This window comes from Oreochromis aureus, linkage group 1 (genome assembly GCF_013358895.1).
Source record: "Oreochromis aureus strain Israel breed Guangdong linkage group 1, ZZ_aureus, whole genome shotgun sequence".
NCBI lineage: Eukaryota > Metazoa > Chordata > Actinopteri > Cichliformes > Cichlidae > Oreochromis > Oreochromis aureus.
The window spans coordinates 5,282,821-5,304,846 of NC_052942.1; the positions used below are offsets into that span (position 1 = coordinate 5,282,821).

General features: G+C 40.7%; 1 protein-coding gene across 1 annotated transcript; it reads left to right on the forward strand.

Annotated features, from left to right (window-relative positions):
• Positions 1-2,635: 2,635 nt before the first annotated feature.
• snrpa1 (small nuclear ribonucleoprotein polypeptide A') lies at positions 2,636-21,981 on the forward strand. The gene is made up of 9 exons (XM_031750916.2): positions 2,636-2,823; positions 4,936-5,083; positions 8,386-8,464; positions 8,871-8,917; positions 9,004-9,106; positions 11,108-11,187; positions 11,507-11,579; positions 21,227-21,320; positions 21,713-21,981. The coding sequence occupies exons 1-9, from the start codon at positions 2,742-2,744 to the stop codon at positions 21,868-21,870; spliced, it is 864 nt and encodes a 287-aa protein (XP_031606776.1). The 5' UTR covers positions 2,636-2,741; the 3' UTR covers positions 21,871-21,981.
• The last annotated feature ends 45 nt before the right edge of the window (positions 21,982-22,026 follow it).

Consider the following 22,026-nt stretch of genomic DNA (forward strand, 5'->3'; position numbering starts at 1 on the left):
GTGCAGAGATGGTCGGAGGAGAGCGAGGAGGCTCTTAAGGATTGTTTTGAGTCCACTGTGTGGGAGGTGATCTGAGACGACCACGGAGAGGACATTGACAGCCTTACTACATGCATTACTGACTATATTAATTTCTGTGTGGACAACACCGTACCTACCAGGACTGTACGGTGTTTCTCCAACAACAAACCTTGGATTACTCCAGAAATTAAAGCTGTCCTCAAGCAGAAGAGGAGGGCCTTCAAATCCAAAGACAAAGAGGAGTTTAAAAGGGTGCAGAGAGAGTTGAGGGGACTGATAAGGAATGGGAAGGATAGCTACAGGCAAAAGATGGAGAACCAGCTTCAGCAAAACAACGTTGGTGAAGTCTGGAGAGGCCTCAGAACCATCTCAGGCCACAAACATCAGAACTCTCTGCCTGGGAGGGATGTGAGGTGGGCAAATGAACTGAATCATTTCTTCAACAGATTTGATTCAGCCATGAGGCAGTCTCCAACATCGGCTGCAGACTCACCCACCCCACTGCTGCTGTTCCACCTCAGACACTTCACACCTCCTCTATTCACCCTGCTCACTCCTCCCAACCCCCAACAACAGCATCCAATACACACTCAACACAAGGCTCCAGCCTGTCTCTCTCAACCACCCAGGTTCGGAGGGAACTGAGGAGGATTAAAGCCAAGAAGGCAGCGGGTCCAGATGGCATCAGCTCGAGGGTCATCAGGTCCTGCGCTGACCAACTGTGTGGGGTGATGGAGCACCTCTTCAACCTGAGCCTGAGGCTGGGAAGAGTCCCACAGCTCTGGAAAACCTCCTGTGTTGTTCCAGTGCCAAAGACTTCACGCCCCAAGGACCTCAACAGCTACAGGCCGGTGGCTCTGACATCCCACCTGATGAAGACCCTGGAGCAGTTGGTCCTGGCTCAGCTTCAGCGCCTTGTGAGCTCATCACTGGACCCACTTCAGTTTGCCTACCAACCTGGCATTGGAGCGGATGATGCCATCATTCACCTCCTACATCGTTCCCTCGCTCACCTGGAGACCACTGGGAGCACTGTGAGAATCATGTTCTTTGATTTCTCCAGTGCCTTCAACACTATTCTTCCCTCGGTTCTGAAGCACAAGCTGGAGAACTCTGGAGTGGACCATCACCTCACTACCTGGATTTTGGACTACCTCACCGACCGACCACAGTATGTGAGGACTCAGGGCTGTGTGTCGGACAGGGTGGTCTGCAGTATGGGGGCCCCACAGGGAACGGTTCTGGCTCCGTTCCTCTTCACCATCTACACTGCAGACTTCTCCCACAACTCCACCCAGTGCTTCCTGCAGAAGTTCTCTGATGACTCTGCAATAGTCGGCCTCATCACTGATGGGGACGACAAGGAGTACAGAGGACTGACTCAGGACTTTGTGGACTGGTGCCAGCTGAACTACCTCCAGATCAATGCCAGTAAAACCAAGGAGCTGGTGGTAGACTTCCATGAGGCACAAACATCCTCCACTGCAACCACTGAACATCCAAGGTATGGACATTGAGGCTGTGGACAGCTACAGGTACCTTGGTGTTCATCTGAACAGCAAACTGGACTGGACTCATAACTCAGACGCCCTCTACAGGAAAGGGCAGAGCAGACTGAATCTGCTGCGGAGACTCAGGTCGTTTGGAGTAGAGGGCCCACTCCTGAAGACCTTCTATGACTCTGTGGTGGCCTCAGCCATCTTTTATGGTGCGGTCTGCTGGGGTGGCAGCATCTCTGCTGGGGACAGGAAGAGACTGAACAGGCTGATCCGAAGAGCCAGCTCTGTTCTAGGATGCCCTCTGGACCCAGTGGAGGTGGTGAGTGACAGGAGAATGGCGGCTAAGCTGTCATCCCTGTTGGACAACATCTCCCACCCCATGCAGGAGACTGTGACAGCACTGAGCAGCTCCTTCAGTGGGAGACTGCGGCACCCACGGTGTGGGACGGAGAGATTTCGCAGGTCTTTCCTCCCCACTGCTGTCAGACTCCACAACAAAGACTTTAACTGATCAAACACACACATCCACACATGTGCAATAACACTAATGTGCAATAATCTTTTCTGGCATCGTTGTATTTTTACTCAGTTGTATATAGCATTTGTATTCTATTTTTATCTTATTGTATATTTTATTCTATTTTATTCTACTGTATATAGTATTTTATTTTATTCTATTCTGTACAGTTGTGTACTGTATTTATTCTTATTTTATTTTATTCTAATTTTTGCTTCATAACTTTTGCACTGTCCACTTCCTGCTGTGACAAAACAAATTTCCCACGTGTGGGACTAATAAAGGTTATCTTATCTTATCTTATCTTATCTTATCTTATCTTATCTTATCTTATCTTATTGTCAAACGGCAAGTGTCGACACACTTGTGCCACACACTCCACGAGGCGTCATCTACCCGTCACTGTTAGTAAAGTGCTTAAAACAAACGAACAAACAGATCTTATTATGCCCGACAGGCAAAATCTACCGGGTCACGTCCCTCAGTTAGGACCATTCCTAAGCAAAGTGGAAGGATCAAAAAACGAAATGTGCATGCAACACCACCCTCCTTCCGCGGGAGGCGCTATAAAAAATAAAGCAAACGTTGTCGCCACGTGATAGGAAAGATGTAAACCTTTTGTTCCGGGCTGCTTGGTGTAGCGGTGTACACTCGCTTTGCTGTGAATTTAGGAGACGTGATAAGGTTCCTTTTTGTTCGTTGAGATGGTGAAGTTGTCCGCGGAACTTATTGAGCAGGCTGCTCAATATACAAATCCCGTGAGAGACAGAGAGTTGGATTTAAGAGGTGAGTTAAATTGTCCTTAATACAGCATACATAGAAAGGCCTGTGCTCATTAGCTTACGCACATTTTACGCGGGCCTTAACGTGAGCCTCATTCAAAAACTTAACTAGATAGTGTTCAGTTTCATACGAACTGCTGCAGAAATAATGCTGGCTTATGTCTAGACACAACAAGGCGGATTTCATCATAATGTACTGTATATTAAAAGGGTAAATTGAGTCATTCCATCTGAAATCTTAGAGAAAATAAAAACCCATAACATTTTCTGCTCAGCCAACTCAGATTTGCCTGAAAATTGTATGTTTTAAAACGTTTGTAATAATTGCGATTAAATTTTGTCTTCATATATGAAGACTATGAAGACTTAATATAAATTTGGTTTCAGGGTATTTTAGGTGAATTGAAATCTGAGAATATGTTTGAACATAAATATCTCTGAAGATAAAATTTGTGCGTTTTCTCACCAAAAAATGTAATTGTGGTCAGCTAGTATGGGCTACAAATCCCATCATAACAAACAAAAACATACATTATTAAAAACATTCTTGATTATATTTGAATAATATCTGTTAATTCAGGTTACATCATCACCAAGCTGCATTCTGATAGCACTTAAGGGCAAGCAAATGTTTGCATTCATAGAAAGAGAAAACCCACGGTAAAATAATTGGATATACAAAATGATTGTAGATGATTGTTGTCAGAGCTGACATAGTTATCTGCACACATTATGTGTGTGCTAGTGAGGAGCCGTGATAAGGTTCCTGTCAATCTGCCCCAGGGCAGCTGTGGCTACAACTGTAGCTTGCCTTCACCGGTGTATGAATGTGAGAGTGAATGAATAGTGGTATTGTAAAGCGCTTTGAGGGATCCCGAAAAGCGCTATATAAATGCAATCCATTATTATTATTATTATTATTATTATTATTATTATTATTATTATTATTTTAACTGGATGACTTTTAATCTGCTATTAATCGCATTATATGCATAATTCCATAATGAGTTAAAAAGTTGTGTATTGTATTTTAGTACTATTGCTATATGAGCAGTCAGATACTTTCAGGATATTTTTCTTGTTTTATTTATTTTTTTACATATGCTTTTTAACAGCAGTATTCCTGCTGCGCAGTAGCAGTTAAAGTAGCTCTTTAATTTCACCTTAACCATGAACCTGATCTAATAAAATCAAATAGTTATTTGTCAATTACAGGGCATTGACATTTTGTCTAGTTTGTTTTAGAAAAACAAGTTACCCTCAGTTCAATGTCACAATTATAACATTACAAACAAAACATGTTACTTCAAGAGATGTTCCTGTATTATTAAAATGTGACAAATTAACACCCAAAAAACGAATAAATTGCGACTGAGAAGTGTGGTGCCTTGTGTTGTGCATTGTGAGTAATGGCCATTATTCTACAATTCATGGAAACCATTTTAATAAAAGTTAAAATCTAAAATAAAATAATTCATCCAGCTATTTTCTTCTGCTTATCTGAAATCAGGTCGCGGGGCCTAAGCAGTTAAGCCCAGACCTCTCTCTTGCAAATCGCTCCCTCTAGCTTATCCAGGGAAAACACTGAGGCATTTCCAGGCCAGCCAAGAAAGCCACCATGTCCTGGATCTACCCTGGGGCCTCCTCCCAGTAGGACATGCCCAGCCAGAACACCTTACCCAGGAGGCAACAGGCTCAATGGCTCCTTTTGATGTGCAGAAGTAGCAGCTCTACTTCGAGCCCCTCCCAAATGACTGAACTCATACTATGCTGAGAGAGAGCTAATGCACCCTTTGGAGAAGGTTATTGGCCAGTTATAGGCCAATACTGTGCCTTAGCATGGAAACTCCTGTCATGCATCATAGCAGGCAAGATGAGCAGGCTCAAAACACGAGTAGGGCCCTGAAGGGAACTGACAGAAACACCACGGGGGGAAAAGATCGGCTACTGGTAGAGCATCGAGCTGTGTGCCAGGAGTGAGAGTGATATCAATTCACTGATCTACAACAATGATATCAGAATGTCATTTGGAACAGAGATGTGTAGTCAGATAGTAGCAAAGAAAGGGAAGATGCTATCTGTATTTTAATTATTTTATTTTTTTGTTTTCGCCCAGGTTATAAAATCCCAGTGCTTGAAAATCTTGGAGCTACTCTGGATCAGTTTGACACTATAGATTTCTCTGATAATGAAGTCAGAAAATTGGATGGCTTCCCTTTGCTTAAAAGACTGAAAACCTTGCTAATGAACAACAACAGGATTTGGTAAGTTAGAGGTGTGTGTGTCTGTGTACGTGTGTTATTGAAAAAAATAACACTGCGACCACTGTTGTCTTCACCCGATACCCTGGTTGTATTATAAGGTGCTCAAAGGAGGAGATATTGACATAAAGACAAAACTCCATACCATGCATGAAGGATTACATCTCAAATCCAGCACTCTGCAAACATATGCTTGCCGAAAGATGGCTGAAGACTGAGTGTCAGAACCACTATCCAGGGCGAAACAACAAAGCTCCTTGTGTAATCCAAGGGCATAAATGGAACACCATAACCAGATACCTGGGATAGCACTCGGCCATGGTGTCTGTTGCGTCTATTGGAGTGTGAATCTTTGCGCTTGGATAGAAAACAGTGGTTGTATGAAAAGCTATGGACAATGGGTCTAAGGATTTGGACTCATTGCCTCATCAGCTGAAGTAGGGGTGGGCGGTATAAAACGGTATATGGTAGAAACGATATAAATTTGGCCAACGGTAGAGATTTTGACTACCGCTCTACCGCAATCCGGTTGTTCAGTCTGACGTCACTGGCCGTGTCTGGGCCTAAACTCCGCTGCAGGTCCATATATCAAACGATCACTGTGGCATTACTGAGAGTTGAAAAACTGTCTAAAGTCTTTCATCTTTAATAAAATGATCAGTGTTCTGCTCTACCAGGTGTAACAATTGAGTTTAACATCCAGGCATCCATGAAAATGGAATTTATGACATTTAACGGCGTTAGAAGCTAGCGAGCTAACTTCTATCTAAATACAATATAGCATGTCCTGACTGCGGGATTTTGGAAAAAAATTCAAACGTACAGCTCTGCTATAACTTCCAACATAAATGAAGACAGAAAACTAAACAGCAGTGACGTTTGTAGGGTTACTGAAGTTTGGCTAGCTGGTATATAATGATGTGCTACGTGACCGCTAGCGACACAGCTATGTTAGCATAACATAAACAAGCTAACTTTTTTCCCACTCGATAAAAGTTAACGTGAGTGTTCTCGGTGGTCAGGAACAAATGTAATCGCATGGCAGGATGCTGTAAAAGGACTAAACTTCAGCCAGGAGAACAAGTGAGATAATCCATCCACAATACGAGGTTAGTCATTCATATACTGCTGCATGGGCTGTGCTGTAGTTACATCGTAAGGTTTTAAAAACTGAGCTTAAATAAATGATTAGCGGTAATAAAAGCCGAGGGAGGTCAACAGTGATCACTGACTGTTTTAGGAGCTTTTTGAGATTAAATAGAAGAAAATACAAAACATTAAACATGTTAACAACACAAAAGCCATATTAAACGCAGACTACTTTAGGCCCGGAAGTAGGATTCGTCACGTCATCACTGAACAACCGGATAGCGCATGTTGATGGTGTCATCAAGCTGCGCCTGTTTTGGTCGAAAAAATTGCAGCGGCTCCAAACAGTCAGCCAAACAATCGGCTGCAAATTATGCTGGGTGACAGTAATAGCAAAGAGACGAAGCACTTTTGGAATATGGGGAAAGCTGAAAACTGCGCTTCCTCCACTTCCGTACCATTGACTCATTAATGCTGAATTCTCTCACAGCTTCTCTATTCCCATGTTGTTGCAGTATATTAATGACTAACCTCGTATTATGGATGGATTATCGCAGTTGTTCTCCTGACTGAAGTTTGGTCCATTTACAGCATCCTGCCATGCAATTGCATTTGTCCCTAACCACCAGAAACCCTCATGTTAACTTTTATCGAGTGGAAAAACGTTGGCGTTCATCTTTCAGCTTCACTGTACTAATGTTATGCTAACATAGCTGTTTTGCTAGCCCAATCAACTTCAGAAACCCTACAAAAGTCACTGCTGTTTAGTTTTCTGTCTTCATTTATGTTGGAAGGGATAGCAGAGCTGTACGGATTTATTAAATTCAACTCAGTTGAATTTAATAAATCCTGTTTTCATGGATGCCTGGATGTTAAACTTAATTGTTACACCTGATAAAGCAGCAACGCTGATCATTTTATTAAAGATGAAAGAATTTACAGTTTTTAACTCTCAGTGATGCCACAGTGTTCGTTTGACTTTGGGACCTGAAGCAGATGGAGTTTTGGACCCAGATTACTCCGCAAGGCTCCTGACTACGGCAGCCGTAATGCTATGGCAATCCATCAAGCAGTGCGGCTTCGTAGCTTACCAAAGTCGTACTAAAACATTTTTTTGACAGATTTCTGCGCGCTGTGTACTACATAAATGGTAAATGGCCTGTATTTATATAGCGCTTTTCTAGTCCCTAAGGACCCCAAAGCGCTTTACATATCCAGTCATTCACCCATTCACACACACACATTCACACACTGGTGATGGCAAGCTACGTTGTACATAAAATCAGTTCAAGGTCAGTAAGCACCACCAGAATTCATACATAAGGCGCACTGTCGATTTTTGAAAAAATTAAAGGATTTTAAGTGTGCCTTATAGTGTGTAAAATATGCTATACAGAAGAAAAGAATATATCGCGATATATATCGTTACCGCACATGCTTCAAATTATACCGTGATATGGATTTTAGGCCATATTGCCCAGCCCTAAGCTGAAGACGGATGAGGAACACAAGGAGCAAACGTCATGGACAACCTGGCCCTTGCATAGGATGTACCACTGACAGAGGAAGTGGCTACCAGTGGCTACAAAAAGGCTGGCTTGAAGGACAGCACAGAGGCTCTGATCATCATAGCACATGAACACTCCTAAAGCACCAGATCCATAGAGGCTATCCCAGAAGAGATAGGATCCAAGTTGTAGAGTAGGCAAAGGTGCCCCAGAGGCTATCCAGCAGATGGTAGCCGGATGCAAAATGCAAGCTGGGGCAGCATATACTGAGAGGCACAAGCAAGTAGCTGGGATGGTATACTGGAACATCTGAGTCTCCAAGGGAAACTCAACCAAAGGTGTTTGGTTGCCTGGCGAGCAGCTGCCCGGCAACATCAGGAAGAAGGACCACGAGATAATCGAGAAGGACCAAGGGCTGAATGAGCAAGTGGAGCAAAGTCCAAAGTGATCCCAGTGGTATTAAGATATATACAGACATGTGAATATATGTGCCTGTGTAAATATACCAAATCCAAAGTTTAAAAATAGTAGTGTATAAATGCAGTATGCCATTCTCTTAACTCTGTTCTATCTGCTGAAGCTGTAAGAAGTGTAGAAATTCTTGACATAAATGTCCAAAGTCTTTGGTATTTAACTTTCATGGGGAAACACAAAAGCTGCCTTTGCTAACATTGGTGTCCTGGTAACCTTATGACATGTTCCTTCTAGTCGGATAGGTGAGAACTTGGAGCAATCTCTGCCCAGTCTCACAGAGCTGATCCTCACAAGCAACAACATTCAGGAGCTGGTGAGTGCATTTCATTAACAGGAACAATGGGAATGGGAGTTCTTTACATCTGCTCTCTCAGAATTCTTGTCTTTGAAAATTGTTGTAGTGGCTTTCTTTAACTAACAAGAGGATCATTTAGATGAATTGCACACAAATTGAAGCCTTGAACAGATTTAACTATATACATTTCTGCCATTGTCAAAAAAAAAAAAAACTGAGGAAGATGAGCTAAATAATTGAATAATGTTTATATGAATTGCATTTTTATTTTAATGTATTATTTTAGTATATTTAGCTGGACAAATTAACTTTACAGATGGTAATGTCCCATTAAATACAGGCCATTTACCATTAATCTCTTTGGAAGATTAGCCTCTATTTTTTAACATTGTTGTTTGTCTTGGTTTTGGTCCTTCTCCTGCAGGGTGATCTGGACCCACTGGCCTCAGTGAAGACATTGACCCTTCTCAGGTCTGAATAAACAAACAAATTCTGATTATTGAACTGTGTTCTTCACAAGTCTTTCATATATGTTTTAACAATTACTGAAATTCCAGCTTGTTGAGAAATCCAGTGACAAACAAGAAGCATTACAGGCTCTATGTCATCAACAAAATCCCACAGATCAGAGTACTAGACTTTCAGAAGGTAAAGCTCAAGGTAAGTCATGACAAGTTAAAAATCTCAGTTAAACATAATTAATGTGCAATAGTGTCCTCAATGGAACTGTACAGTGTTTGCAGCCATGACTAACACCATGCCTGCAATTTATATAAGAAGGTATTTAGAATAACTTTATGGACTTTACAATGGGTTTCTGCAGGTACCTCTTTTAGTCCCTGCTCTGGGGTTCTGACCTGAGTTGATGCGAAAATGTGATATGAACAGATTGCATGCTACCGATTGTCCAGTCAATGGCATCTCTCCATGAGTCATGAAAATGATTCCTTTACAAAAATCACAACACAATGCATTGCTAAAACGACCCCACCCACATGAGGTGGTACCAAGTTGTAATTGAAAATGGCCGAAACTGACTAGAGTTGGGGCAAGATGGTTGGTAGCGAGTTGGTACTAGTGGAAAAGAGGCTTAGGAGGGAGGGGAGGAGGTTCTTGTAGCTGATTTTTTTTTTTTTTTTTTTAGGACAAGGATGACATGACGAATTGGTCGTTCTCAGGAGCTTGGTGAATTACAGTGTGTAAAGTGATGATAGGGTGGCTCCTGTGCAAAACGTTCGATTGTGAAATTTCCTTCTTACTAAATGTTCCAGAATCAACTGTTAGTGGTATAATAAAGTGTAAGTGATTGGGAAGAACAGCAACTCGGCCACAAATAAAAACAATAAAAAAAAAAAATAAAATTAAAAAAAAAATAGGCGTGGAGGTAGGCTACCTTCTGTAAAGTCAGTGACTACAAATTTTATGTATCTCAACAACTGTGCAGTAGAGAGCTTCACAGAATGGGTTTGCATGGCCAACTACCTCCATCCAAGCCTTACTTTACCAAAGCATCCGATGCAGTGGTCCCTTCACTGGATGGAAGCTTCTGTCTGGCAATTGGATGGAAGCCTCTGGGTTTGGCAGTTGCAACAAGAATGGTACATTTCTGACTGCACTGCGTAAAGTTTGAACATTATGGTGTGGGGTTGTTTTTCCCAAGTTGGGCACAGCCCATTAGTTCCAGGGAAAAGAAACCTTAACGCTTCAGTATACCAAGACATTTTGGACAACTTCATGCTCCCAACTTTGTGGGAACAGTGTGGGCATGGCCCCTTCCTGTTCTAATATTACTGTACAATATAAAGACATGCTTGAGCGTGTTTGGTCCACGAGAGCGTAACTGTTCTGTATTCAAATATGGCAAGGGAACATGGCACTTTACAGATAATTACAAAGCCGCCCCTGTGTATTTTTAATAGATTCATTATAAGTTTATGAGAGTGTTCAGTTTGTGTGAGATTCAGTTACGTACTATTTTATATATTCTTCCAAGCAGAATATCCATTTTTCTGTTAAATATCTACAAAAACAACCAACTCTCTTTTTAAAATGTACTTTAGCTTTATATATCAAATACTTTAAAATTACACAACAATCATCTGTGTGTCCAAACTTTTGAACATAAGATTTTTAGGCAAATCAGAAAATTTGTGATGGAATGACCTCGCAGTGACTGGTTCAGTCTTTCCCTGTGAGCGCTCAGCTTTTGTTTTTGTTTTTTGTTTTTTAAATTTCAGAATAACTAACTCCACACTTTATGAAAAGTTACATGAACTTTAGATAATGCTCATCTTCTACCATAATTAACTTATAAATTATTAGAGGTATTTTAAAACCTTTTTATTCACAAAAGTAGTAATAGGTTGTAAATATATTTTGGCTTTATGAACTGTAAATACTAAATAGTTTTTTTTTTTTTTTTTTAAAGTAACTTATAATCATGAAATTTGCCTTTCTTTTGTAGAAAAAAATCCCACAAATTATATTAGTCTTTCCTAAACTTGACCTGCAGAAACCCGCTTTACAGTATCTACTGAACCTGCACAGTACAGTTAACATTTCTACCTTGATGTTCAACATGCCTTGTTTTGCTGCACTTGCATTAAAGCTTTGTTTGTGAGCAACAAAGGTTTTGACTTTCATTGTGTGATGTTGCTGTAGGAACGCCAGGAAGCGGAGAAAATGTTCAAAGGCAAACTGGGTGCTCAACTTGCAAAGGATATTGCCAGGCGAACAAAAACGTAAGATGAGTACCTTGACAGCACGTCCTCACCATCACTGGATCCTAGCTGAAAAAATGGATTCAGTATTGCATAGAAATAAGCACTGCACATAGAAATAAGGAATGCACACCAATAGCACACTATTGGTGTGCATTAAAGTGTGAACATCTTTTGTTCTATATTGAAACATCCCTGCAAGTGATTATTTCCAGTAAAGGGAAATCATGTGAAAACGTAGGATCTGCACAAAAAAGCCATCTGTCAGAAACATCACCACAGTGTTTAAAAGGACTGCTGTATCAGTTTATTTGGTCTCAATGTAGTGTGTTCCTTTCAGATTTACTCCTGGAGTGGCAGTACAGCTGGAGAAGAGGATGGGGCCCTCTCAAGCTGATGTGGAAGCCATCAAGGTTCAGTTTTTACAGTCACCTGAATTGTAAAAAAGCAGTGTTCACTGTGTTCACATGAGAATCAAACTTTAGAGAAGGGTCCACTTTTACTCCTAAATTAGTGATCATCAGTTTCTCCTATGGGGCCAGAGAAGAGAGGTCGAGTCAGGGGATGCTGTTAGCATCCTGTCTAAATGACATGACATCTGTCTTGCTCTCATTAAAATTCAATCGAATGTCATCCATCTCCTGATGTCAATAAGGCAGTAAAGGAAAGGCTGGACAGAGCGTGCACCAGTATGTCTCAGTGGAAAGTAGGGCTGGGCGATATGGCCAAAAATCCATATCGCGGAATAATTTGAAGCATGTTCGGTAACGATATATATCGCAATATATTATTTTCTTCTGTACAGTATACAGTATGTTCCACATTATAAGGCAAACTTAAAATCCTTTAATTTTCTCAAAAATTGACAGTGTTCATTATAATCCGGTGCACCCTATGTATGAATTCTGGTTGTGCTTACTGACCTCAAACCGATTTTATGTGGTACACAGCGCTCAAAAATCTGTCAAAAAATGTTTTAGTACGACTTTGGCAAGCTACGAAGCTGCACCGCTTGATGGATTGTCGGAGCATTACGGCTACCGTAGTCAGGAGCCTCGCGGAATAATCTGGGTCCTAAAGTCCGTCCACTGCAGGTCATAAGTCAACCGAACACTGCAGCATCACTGAGAGTTAAAAACTGTCTAAACTCTTTAATCTTTAATAAAATGATTAGCATTTTTGCTTCATCAGGTGTAACAATCAATCGCTAGTTTCCACCTAAACATGATATAGCATGTTCTGACTGAGAGATTTCTGAAAAATTTAAAACATACAGCTCTGCTATCACTTCCAACATAAATGAAGACAGAAAACTAAACAGCAGTGACGTTTGTAGGGTTACTGAAGTTGGGCTAGCTGGTATATAATGATATGCTACGTGATCGCTAGCAACACAGCTAGGTTAGCATAACATAAACAGTGACGCTAGAGGATGAACGCTAACTGTTTGTTCCACTCGATAAAAATAACGGGAGGGTTTCGATGGTTAGAGACAAATGCAATCGCATGGCTGGATGCTGTAAATGGACCAACCTTCAGTCAGGAGAACAACTGAGATAATCCATCCACAATACCAGGTTAGTCATTAATATACTGCAACAACATGGGAATAGAGCAGCTGTGAGAAAATTCAACATAGGGCTGCTCAATTAATCGAATTTTAATCTCAATTACGATCTGGGTTTTCAACGATCATTAAAAATGACGGAGCCGATTATTAGCACCTCCCTCGTGCTTTACTCTCGCGCTGCTTCGTGTGGCAAATCGAGCGCACCTCTCTGCGTTTCGAACACGTGTCACAAGAGGATCCGAGGGAAGCTCGGAAAGCTAAGCAGAAGTTATTTGGAGAGGAGAGGATAATGGCTGCTGAAGAAAGAATGCCGTTGGTTGAAAAGAGAGATAAAACAACTTCAGTGGTGTGGAAACCAATGTTCCCTTTAAGCTGCGCACGTGCGCAATTGCGCACTGCTGGCACGGTCTCTGCGCACAGGAAATCTGCGTTGCGCACAAAAAACATCTAACCTGAATTGAAATTAAAATTAAAACTTTAACAATTCTGTTTTGCAGTGTTAGTCAGTAAGTGACTGGCTGCTCCTGTATGGGATTAGAACAATGCCACCTTATCCTATAGTCCAGCCAATAATGCGATTCACATTCGTATAAACGCAGACAATCAACGTCGCTGACAGGCTATGACAGCGTCCTTATGCGCCGACACCGGTGTTTTAGCTGGCAAAGCGGCGTGGCTGATGTGGAGTGAAGCCACATTAATGACAACGTGTACAACCATTGGAGATGTGAGCAGGACAGACGGAACAATTGACGGAAAAAGTGTGGACTTTATACCAGTTTTTAAATTGTGTTGATAGGCCACGTAAAACCAGAGTTATGATAAAAATATCTGCAATGTTTGGTTTTCTTCCTGAATACTATCGTTATTTATATTTACTGCGGGAAGAAACGGTAAAAACAGCGTTTTATAAGGAAAACGCTCGAAAGCACACTCCGCCTGTGAGCAAAAACAAAACCAAAAACCCCCCACCCTTTCCTATTGGTCGAAAAAAGTACCGTGTCGACCAATCAAAAAATGATATGGCAACGTGGCATCTAGTTGTTAAGAAATGGGGGGTAAGTTTTAGGAGTGACGGCGGTGTTCTGAGATGTGAGAGATTTGAGATGTTTAGCGCAAATCTTGTGTAGTTAGTGTGTAGTGTAGTCAATAGTTTTGTTGTGTGTGTCAGAACAATGAGGCGACTGCTGAATGTTACAGGTGTTACAGGAGTGATACATCTCCTGTTGTCAGGCCTGCAGGTGTCAGGCTGTTCTCCTTTATCTCATAGTGGACAAATTATTTTTTGGAGTGGCACAAATAATTTGTGTGGCATCAGATTTGATGCAGAACAGCTGATTGTTCTGTAAATAGTTTGAAATGTTTATTTGGGGCGATCGTGGCTCAAGAGTTGGGAGTTCGTCTTGTAATCGGAAGGTTGCCGGTTCGAGCCCCGGCCTGGACAGTCTTGGTCGTTGTGTCCTTGGGCAAGACACTTCATGCGTTGCCTCCTGGTGGTGGTCAGAGGGCCCGGTGGCGCCAGTGTCCGGCAGTGCGCCCCAGGGTGGCTGTGGCTACAACGTAGCTTGCCATCACCAGTGTGTGTGTGAATGGGTGGATGACTGGATGTGTAAAGCGCTTTGGGGTCCTTAGGGACTAGTAAAGCGCTATATAAATACAGGCCATTTACCATTTATTTAAAAAAACGCCTTGGCTGCATAAAAAAAAAAAAAAAAAAAAAAAAAAAATAGCTGCAAAAAACTTTGTTGTTTGCCAAACTGAGTTACTTTTTTGAAGTAGTAACTATATAATTAATTGCCCAACATTGGTCATTATATACTGTATTTTGCAGACAGAGTTATAGGACTCTCCCAGCTCATAATACAAGTCAGAGCTTTATGGGAAAAAAAAAGAAAGAAAGTTGTGTTTTCAAAATTGGAGTACAAGTTATTTTTACTTCAAATAGTGTTAACATACTACACAGGTCATGAACAGGATTTTTTAAATTTTCATTGTAAGTGGGCTAAAGCAGTTAATTAAAAGTAGTCTAACATAAATGTAAATGCTGTAATTTGATTATTTTAATAAACCATGTAACTTGGATGGATTAGATGCTGGCGTGACCACAGTGCACACGTCTGATGTCGCTCACAGTGGTCCAAGGGATCGCTCAGGGAGTTTGTGTGTTCGCTCAGACACATGAAATATTTGAGGAACATTGGTGGAAACATTATGGGTTCATGGAGTCAGACGTGGATCAAATATTGTGCAGTATTTTGAAGTTCACTAAACATAGATGTTTACATTTTTCATTTATTTTTTATATTGCAAACATTTGCACTGTAATCAGTATTTACACACTATTTTATATTATTTTTTGACAATCTTTAAAGCCATTATTCAATACATTGTTATTGTTAAATAAATATCGTCAAATAATCGATCTCAATTTCAGTGAAAATAATCGTGATTATCATTTTTGCCATAATCGAGCAGCCCTAATTCAACATTAATAATTCAATGGTATGAAAGTGGAGGAAGCGCAGTTGTTGGCTTTCCACATATTCCAAAACGTGTTTTGTCTCTTTGCTATTACTGTCGCCCGGCATAATTTGCAGATGATGCGATGCTTTGAACCAAAAAACGCACAGATTGATGACACCATCAACATGCGCTATGGCGGTAGAGCGATATAGTCAAAATCTCTACCGTTGGCCAAATTTATATCGTTTCTACCATATACCGTTTATACCGCCCAGCCCTAGTGGAAAGTAAATGAGAGAAATATTATGTTTCTGGAAAATTGTGCCCAGTGGCAGCAGGTAGAAACAATTCAATTCAATTCAACTTTATTTATATAGCGCCAAATCACAACAGAAGTCGCCTCAAGGCGCTTTATATTGTACAGGAGATCGCACAATAATACATACAGAGAAAAGCCCAACAATCATATGACCCCCTATGAGCAAGCACTTTGGCGACAGTGGGAAGGAAAAACTCCCTTTTAACAGGAAGAAACCTCCGGCAGAACCAGGCTCAGGGAGGGGCGGGGCCATCTGCTGCGACCGGTTGGGGTGAGAGAAGGAAAACAGGATAAAGACATGCTGTGGAAGAGAGACAGAGATTAATAACAGATATGATTCGAAGCAGAGAGGTCTATTAACACATAGTGAGCGAGAAGCTGACTGGAAAGGAAAAACTCAATGCATCATGGGAATCCCCGGCAGCCTACGTCTATTGCAGCATAACTAAGGGAGGATTCAGGGTCACCTGGTCCAGCCCTAACTATATGCTTTAGCAAAAAGGAAAGTTTTAAGCCTAATCTTGAAAGTAGAGCTAGTGTCTGTTAGGGCTGGGCTATATCATACCATTCACGGTAATACCGGTGTAATTTTGGGCAACGATAGGAAAATGAAATATCGCGATAGAATATGGGTAAAACGCGCATGTGCAGTGCCTATGTTTACATACACACATGGCGGCGACGCAGAATGAGAAGAGCGAAAGTGGATCGTTAAATGAAACGGATGAACCAGAATTGGTTTGTAACAATGCTGCAACTTCAGTGGTGTGGAACTGGTTTAGCTTTCGTCCATCAGATAGACAACAAAGCACTATTTTTGGTAGAGCATGCTAGCGGGCCGTCGTTATTACCGTGTTGTTTGGAAAATACGGGACACTTAAAATCAATCCTTTGATTTTTCTGAAAATCAACAGTGCCCCTTATAATCCCATGTGCCTTTATGTATGAATTCTGGTTGTGTTTACTGACCTCTAAACGATTTTATGTGGTACACGGCGCTCGAAAATCTGTCAAATGTTTTAGTACAACTTTGCTAAGCTACGAACCCACACTGCTTGATGGATTGTTGGAGCATTACAGCTATCGTAGGCAGGCGCCTCGCGGAGTGATACATACTGTGCTTCAACATAATATTACTGCATTGTGTGTGTATAACCTCTTTTTAAGTTTTGTGGATATTATACATGGTTATGCTGAGGATATGTCGGCCAATTTCCACTGGAAATGCCTTTTGGTTAAACTGTCAGCAAGGAATTTGCACTGTTACATTTTTATATAACTTTGATGCACATAAAAAACAGCTGCTTGTTTAAGTGAAAATACATTGATGGGGTTTTTTGCACTAATAAAGTTGTGGAGTTGTAAAGTATTTTATCTAGTGTCAATCATATCGTCAGTTATATCGTTATTGCAAATTTTCAAATGTATATCGTGATAAATATTTTTGGTCATATCGCCCTGCTCTAGTGTCTGTCTCCCGAATCCAAACTGGAAGCTGGTTCCACAGAAGAGGGGCCTGAAAACTGAAGGCTCTCCCTCCCATTCTACTTTTAAATACTCTAGGAACAGCAAGTAGGCCTGCAGAGCGAGAGCGAAGTGCTCTAATAGGGTGATATGGTACTACAAGGTCATTAAGATAAGATGGGGCCTGATTATTTAAGACCTTGTATGTGAGGAGCAGGATTTTGAATTCAATTCTGGATTTAACAGGAAGCCAATGAAGGGAAGCCAAAACAGGAGAAATATGCTCTCTCTTTCTAGTGCCTGTCAGTACTCTTGCTGCAGCATTTTGGATTAGCTGAAGACTTTTCAGCGAGTTTTTAGGACATCCTGATAATAAAGAATTACAGTAGTCCAGCCTGGAAGTAATGAATGCATGAACTAGTTTTTCAGCGTCACTAAGCGACAGGATATTTCTAATTTTAGAGATGTTGCGCAAATGGAAGAAAGCAGTCTTACATATTTGTTTAATATGTGCGTTGAAGGATATATCCTGGTCAAAAATGACTCCAAGGTTCCTCACAGCATTACTGGAGGCCAAGGTAATGCCATCCCGAGTAAGAATCTGGTTAGATACCATATTTCTAAGATTTTCAGGGCCGAGTACAATAACCTCAGTTTTATCTGAATTAAGAAGCAGAAAGTTAGTGGCCATCCAGGTCTTTATGTCTTTAAGGCATTCCTGCAGTTTAACTAATTGGTGTGTGTTACCTGGCTTCATGGATAGATAGAGCTGCGTGTCATCTGCATAGCACTGAAAATTTATGCTATGTCTTCTAATGATGCTGCCTAAGGGAAGCATGTATAATGTAAATAGAATTGGTCCTAGCACTGAACCCTGTGGAACTCCATAATTGACCTTAGTGTGTGAAGAGGACTCTCCATTTACATGTACAAATTGGAGTCTATTAGATAGATATGATACAAACCACTGCAGCACAGTACCTGTAATACCTACAGCATGTTCTATTCGCTCTAATAAGATATTTTGGTCAACAGTATCGAACGCAGCACTGAGGTCTAGCAGGACAAGCACAGAGATGAGTCCACTGTCAGAGGCCATAAGATCATTTGTAACCTTCACTAAAGCTGTTTCTGTGATGTGATGAGCTCTGAAACCTGACTGAAACTCTTCAAATAAGCCATTCCTCTGCAGATGATCTGTTAGCTGTTTGACAACTACTCTTTCAAGGATTTTTGATATGAAAGGAAGGTTGGAGATTGGCCTATAATTAGCTAAGACAGCTGGGTCTAGAGATGGCTTTTTAAGTAAAGGTTTAACTACAGCCACCTTGAAGGCCTGTGGTACATAGCCGATTATTAGAGATAGGTTGATCATATTTAAGATCGAAGAATTAATTAATGGCAGGACCTCTTTGAGCAGTTTTGTAGGAATGGGCTCTAAAAGACACGTTGATGGTTTGGAGGAATTAATTATTGAAGTTAACTCAGAAAGATCAATTGGAGAAAGAGTCTAACTTAACATCGATGGTACTAAAAGTAGCTATAGATAATATTACATCTGTGGGATGATTATTGGTAATTTTTTTTCTCTAATGATAAAAATTTTATTTGTGAAGAAGTTTACGTTAACTAGTTTACTAGTTAACGTTAAAGGGATTGTTGACTGACTTTTTGTCAGCCTGGCTACAGTGCTGAAGAGAAACCTGGGGTTGTTCTTATTTTCTTCAATCAGTGACGAATAGTAAGAAAAGAGAGGCCCAAGAATGGAGACTTCTGGAATCCCTCAGGGCAGGGCAGCAGAGGTAAAGGTAAAACCATCAATGCTGACACAAACTCAGGGCTCGCAAAATCGCTAGCCCGACGTCCCGGGGCTAGTGATTTTTCCAGTTGGGCTACCAAAATCTATCTCAGCCCTGCCCGTCGGGCTATCATAGGAAGGAAAAATATGTGTCAATGCTTTTGCATTTTCTTTCGAAAATGTAGCTGAGTAATTATGTCATTGGCATCGATGAGCCTCTGTCAATATGTGACATATTGAAATCGCGTTTGAATTTGTGCTTGTTTTTTGCTTTCACTTTGCGATCGTGCGAACGGTGTGTAGAGAGCGGCCGCACTGATTGGTGAGTGACGATTAATTGCGCACCAATTCCTCTGACATCGTCTTATCACTCATTAGCTTACTGTTCAAACGTGACAAGTGAAATCTCCCACAGCAAGCTTAAACATGTGAGAGGTTGATTGCGCAGAGAATCACTGACCGTTATGTAAGTACGTGTGTAAAAGCAGCAGGATTTACGCAGGTATTTTAGTTCTGCTGAGCCAAATAAGACAGGTCAGGGTGAAGAAGGGACAGCCAATGAAAAGCCTACCACAAAACGGAAAAGTTATGACAAATCAGAATGAGGCAAAACGAAAGCTCAGCTCTTTTGGTTTCATGGACAAAAGAATTTATATGGCTGGAATATGACGAGCTAAATAACATGATGTTCTGCCAGGTGTGTTGTGAGTTTCCCTCGATATCGGAGTCGCCAAGCGCCTTTGTTACTGGGACCAGTAATTTTAAGAAAGACCCCGTCAGAACCCATGAGAAATGCAAGAAATGCATTATTGCCCAGTCTGCAATATCTTTCCCAGAACAAACAGCAATTGCAAAAAACATACTAAAAATAAACCAAGCACAAGAAGAAGTCCTGAAAAATCTTTCAAAAGCGTACTATGTTGCAAAGAGTGAACTACCATTGTCAAAATTTAGCAGTCTTTGCAAACTTCAAAAAGCAAATGGTCTAGATCTTGGTTCCACTTACCTCTTACCCTTGACTTCAGTGGAAATTTCAGATTCAGGATCTGACACAGACTGATTCATGTTCTACACAGTTCTTACAAGTTCATAGAAATTTCTGTTCAATTAGAAACAAGTATTTGAGTTGATGATTGTAATTTTTATACAGTTGTTGTGATTTGTATTTTAACAATTTTCTGATTAATTTTGTTTAGCTCGTTACAATATTATACTTTAATGTATAATATTGTAAAGGAAACAAAACATTAAAAAATTCCTCTCTTTTTTTATTCGGGCTACTTAAATTTATTTTGGGCTACCAAAAACTGAAGAGTGCCTGCCCGAAGGGCTACCAGAGATTTTGAAATTTTGTGAGCCCTGAAACTTCTATCAGAGAGGAGAGACCTAAACCGTTAGAGAATCTCTATAGATGGATACCATTGTATTTGAATAGAAAAGAATAAGAATAAATGTATACAATACTACCAGGGGGGTGATAATACAATAGTACACATACAGAGTGGAATGGTGCAATACGGAATAGTGCAAGTATTGGAAGTGAGAGGGAAGTCTTATGTAGTCCAAGAAGTGTGTGGAGGAGGGCAGCATGGTGTTCAGGAGCCGGACTGCTTGGGAGAAAGAGAGGTAGAGAGCTGCTAATAATGCACTCAGCGCTCCACACAATCCTCTGGCGTGCTCTGTGGTCAGACGTGTGGCAGTTTCCATACCAGACTGTGATGCAGCTCTCTGTGGTGCCTCTGTAGAAGGTGTTAAGGATGGGTTTGGGGAGGCGCACCTTCTTCAGTTGTCTCAGGAAGTCAAGCCGCTGCTGGGCTGTTTGTTTGTTTGTTTTTTTGTTGTTTTGTTGTGTTGTAATTTTGTCGTCACTGATTTTGTTGCAGCGTGACTAGGAATGTAAATGCTGCATTATTTGTATTGTAATGCACTGTAATTCCACTTTATGGAAGGGTGTCTGTATACCAGCAAGAAATCACATTTACCTGCTGTCCAGTGTGTACCCCGCTTCTTGCCCTATAGTAGCTTGGCCCCCCCCCCCTCAGATAGGGATAAGTGGAAGAGGATGGGTGGATGGTATGCATCTGACTGTTTGCATGCATATCAATGCATTCATAAACTCACTTTGAAGTGGGTAGAGCAGCTGTTTAGAAATAGTTTCAGTGTTCAACAGTCTGGATTTAGTAAAGGGGGTGGAGGCAAATACCATCTTGTAGTATTTTCTTCCTTTTCCTAACTGAATGGGGCAGTGGTAGAAGTATTTTAAACATTCTTTTTCTTTAAAATAAGAAAACTGCAAAGTAAAGATCTAAAAAAAAAATGATGTACTAAAATAAATTTGGTGAACAAGGCTTTTTTTGTGCCATTCTTCAAAATGTAAAAGGGCTACTGGTAATAGAATGCTTTCGGAGTATAGTAGCTAAGTGTTCCATCTTTGCTTGAATTTCAGAATGCCATTGCTAATGCTTCGTCATTGGCAGAGGTAGAGAGATTGAAAGGGATGCTGCAGGCTGGTCAGATTCCGGGTCGTGATCTCAAACAAGGTCAGTACAAACTAAAACGTATTTGAGAATTCAATTCTTGCATTCGGGCAGTGTTATTGGAAGCCACTCGCACAACTGGTTTATAATGGAAAAACACCAGACCCCAAAATTAATTCTGCTAAGTAGCATTATGTCTACAAAGTATAGCCATCTTTTGTGTTTCGTAGACTTGTTAAACTATTGTTTAACAAACTATTGTTTTTTAATAGTTTGTGTTCTCAGTCTGTGTTCTCTTGAAAAAAACAAAAGACAAATGTTGTTTAAAATGTTTATTTAAAAAAAGAAAGTAAGGTAATACCCGCTTTTTTGCGTTCATGAGGTTTGATTCAAGTTTATAACCTCATTGTATTTGTGAATTATATGTATGAATGGATATGTTCATTCAAAATCAGGTTCAGTTGTGATGGAAGAGGAGGAAGAAGAGGAAGAGGTTGGCCCTGCACAAACTGAGGCGCACATGGGTGGCACTTCTGGAGAGGAAATCATGAAGATGGATCAAGTAGAGGATGATAAAAATATGGAGATGGGGTCACATGTTAATGGATCCTGAGTTTGTTGAAAACCTTTTTCTTAGAGTTCTTGTGTTGGATATATATTTACCATGGCTGTTTTTATTTTATAAAATGACTTGCATTAAATTGATTCCTTCTACTGCTTCTAATTGGACTGGTTTTTTTGTTTGGTTTTTTTTTTGTTTTGTTTTGTT

Coding starts and splice junctions, on each gene's coding strand:
- snrpa1 (XM_031750916.2), top strand. CDS start 2,742: ATGGTGAAGTTGTCCGCGGAACTTATTGAGCAGGCTGCTCAATATACA. Junction 8,918..9,003: donor AAGACATTGACCCTTCTCAG/GTCTGAATAAAC, acceptor CTGAAATTCCAG/CTTGTTGAGAAATCCAGTGA. Junction 11,188..11,506: donor ATTGCCAGGCGAACAAAAAC/GTAAGATGAGTA, acceptor TGTTCCTTTCAG/ATTTACTCCTGGAGTGGCAG.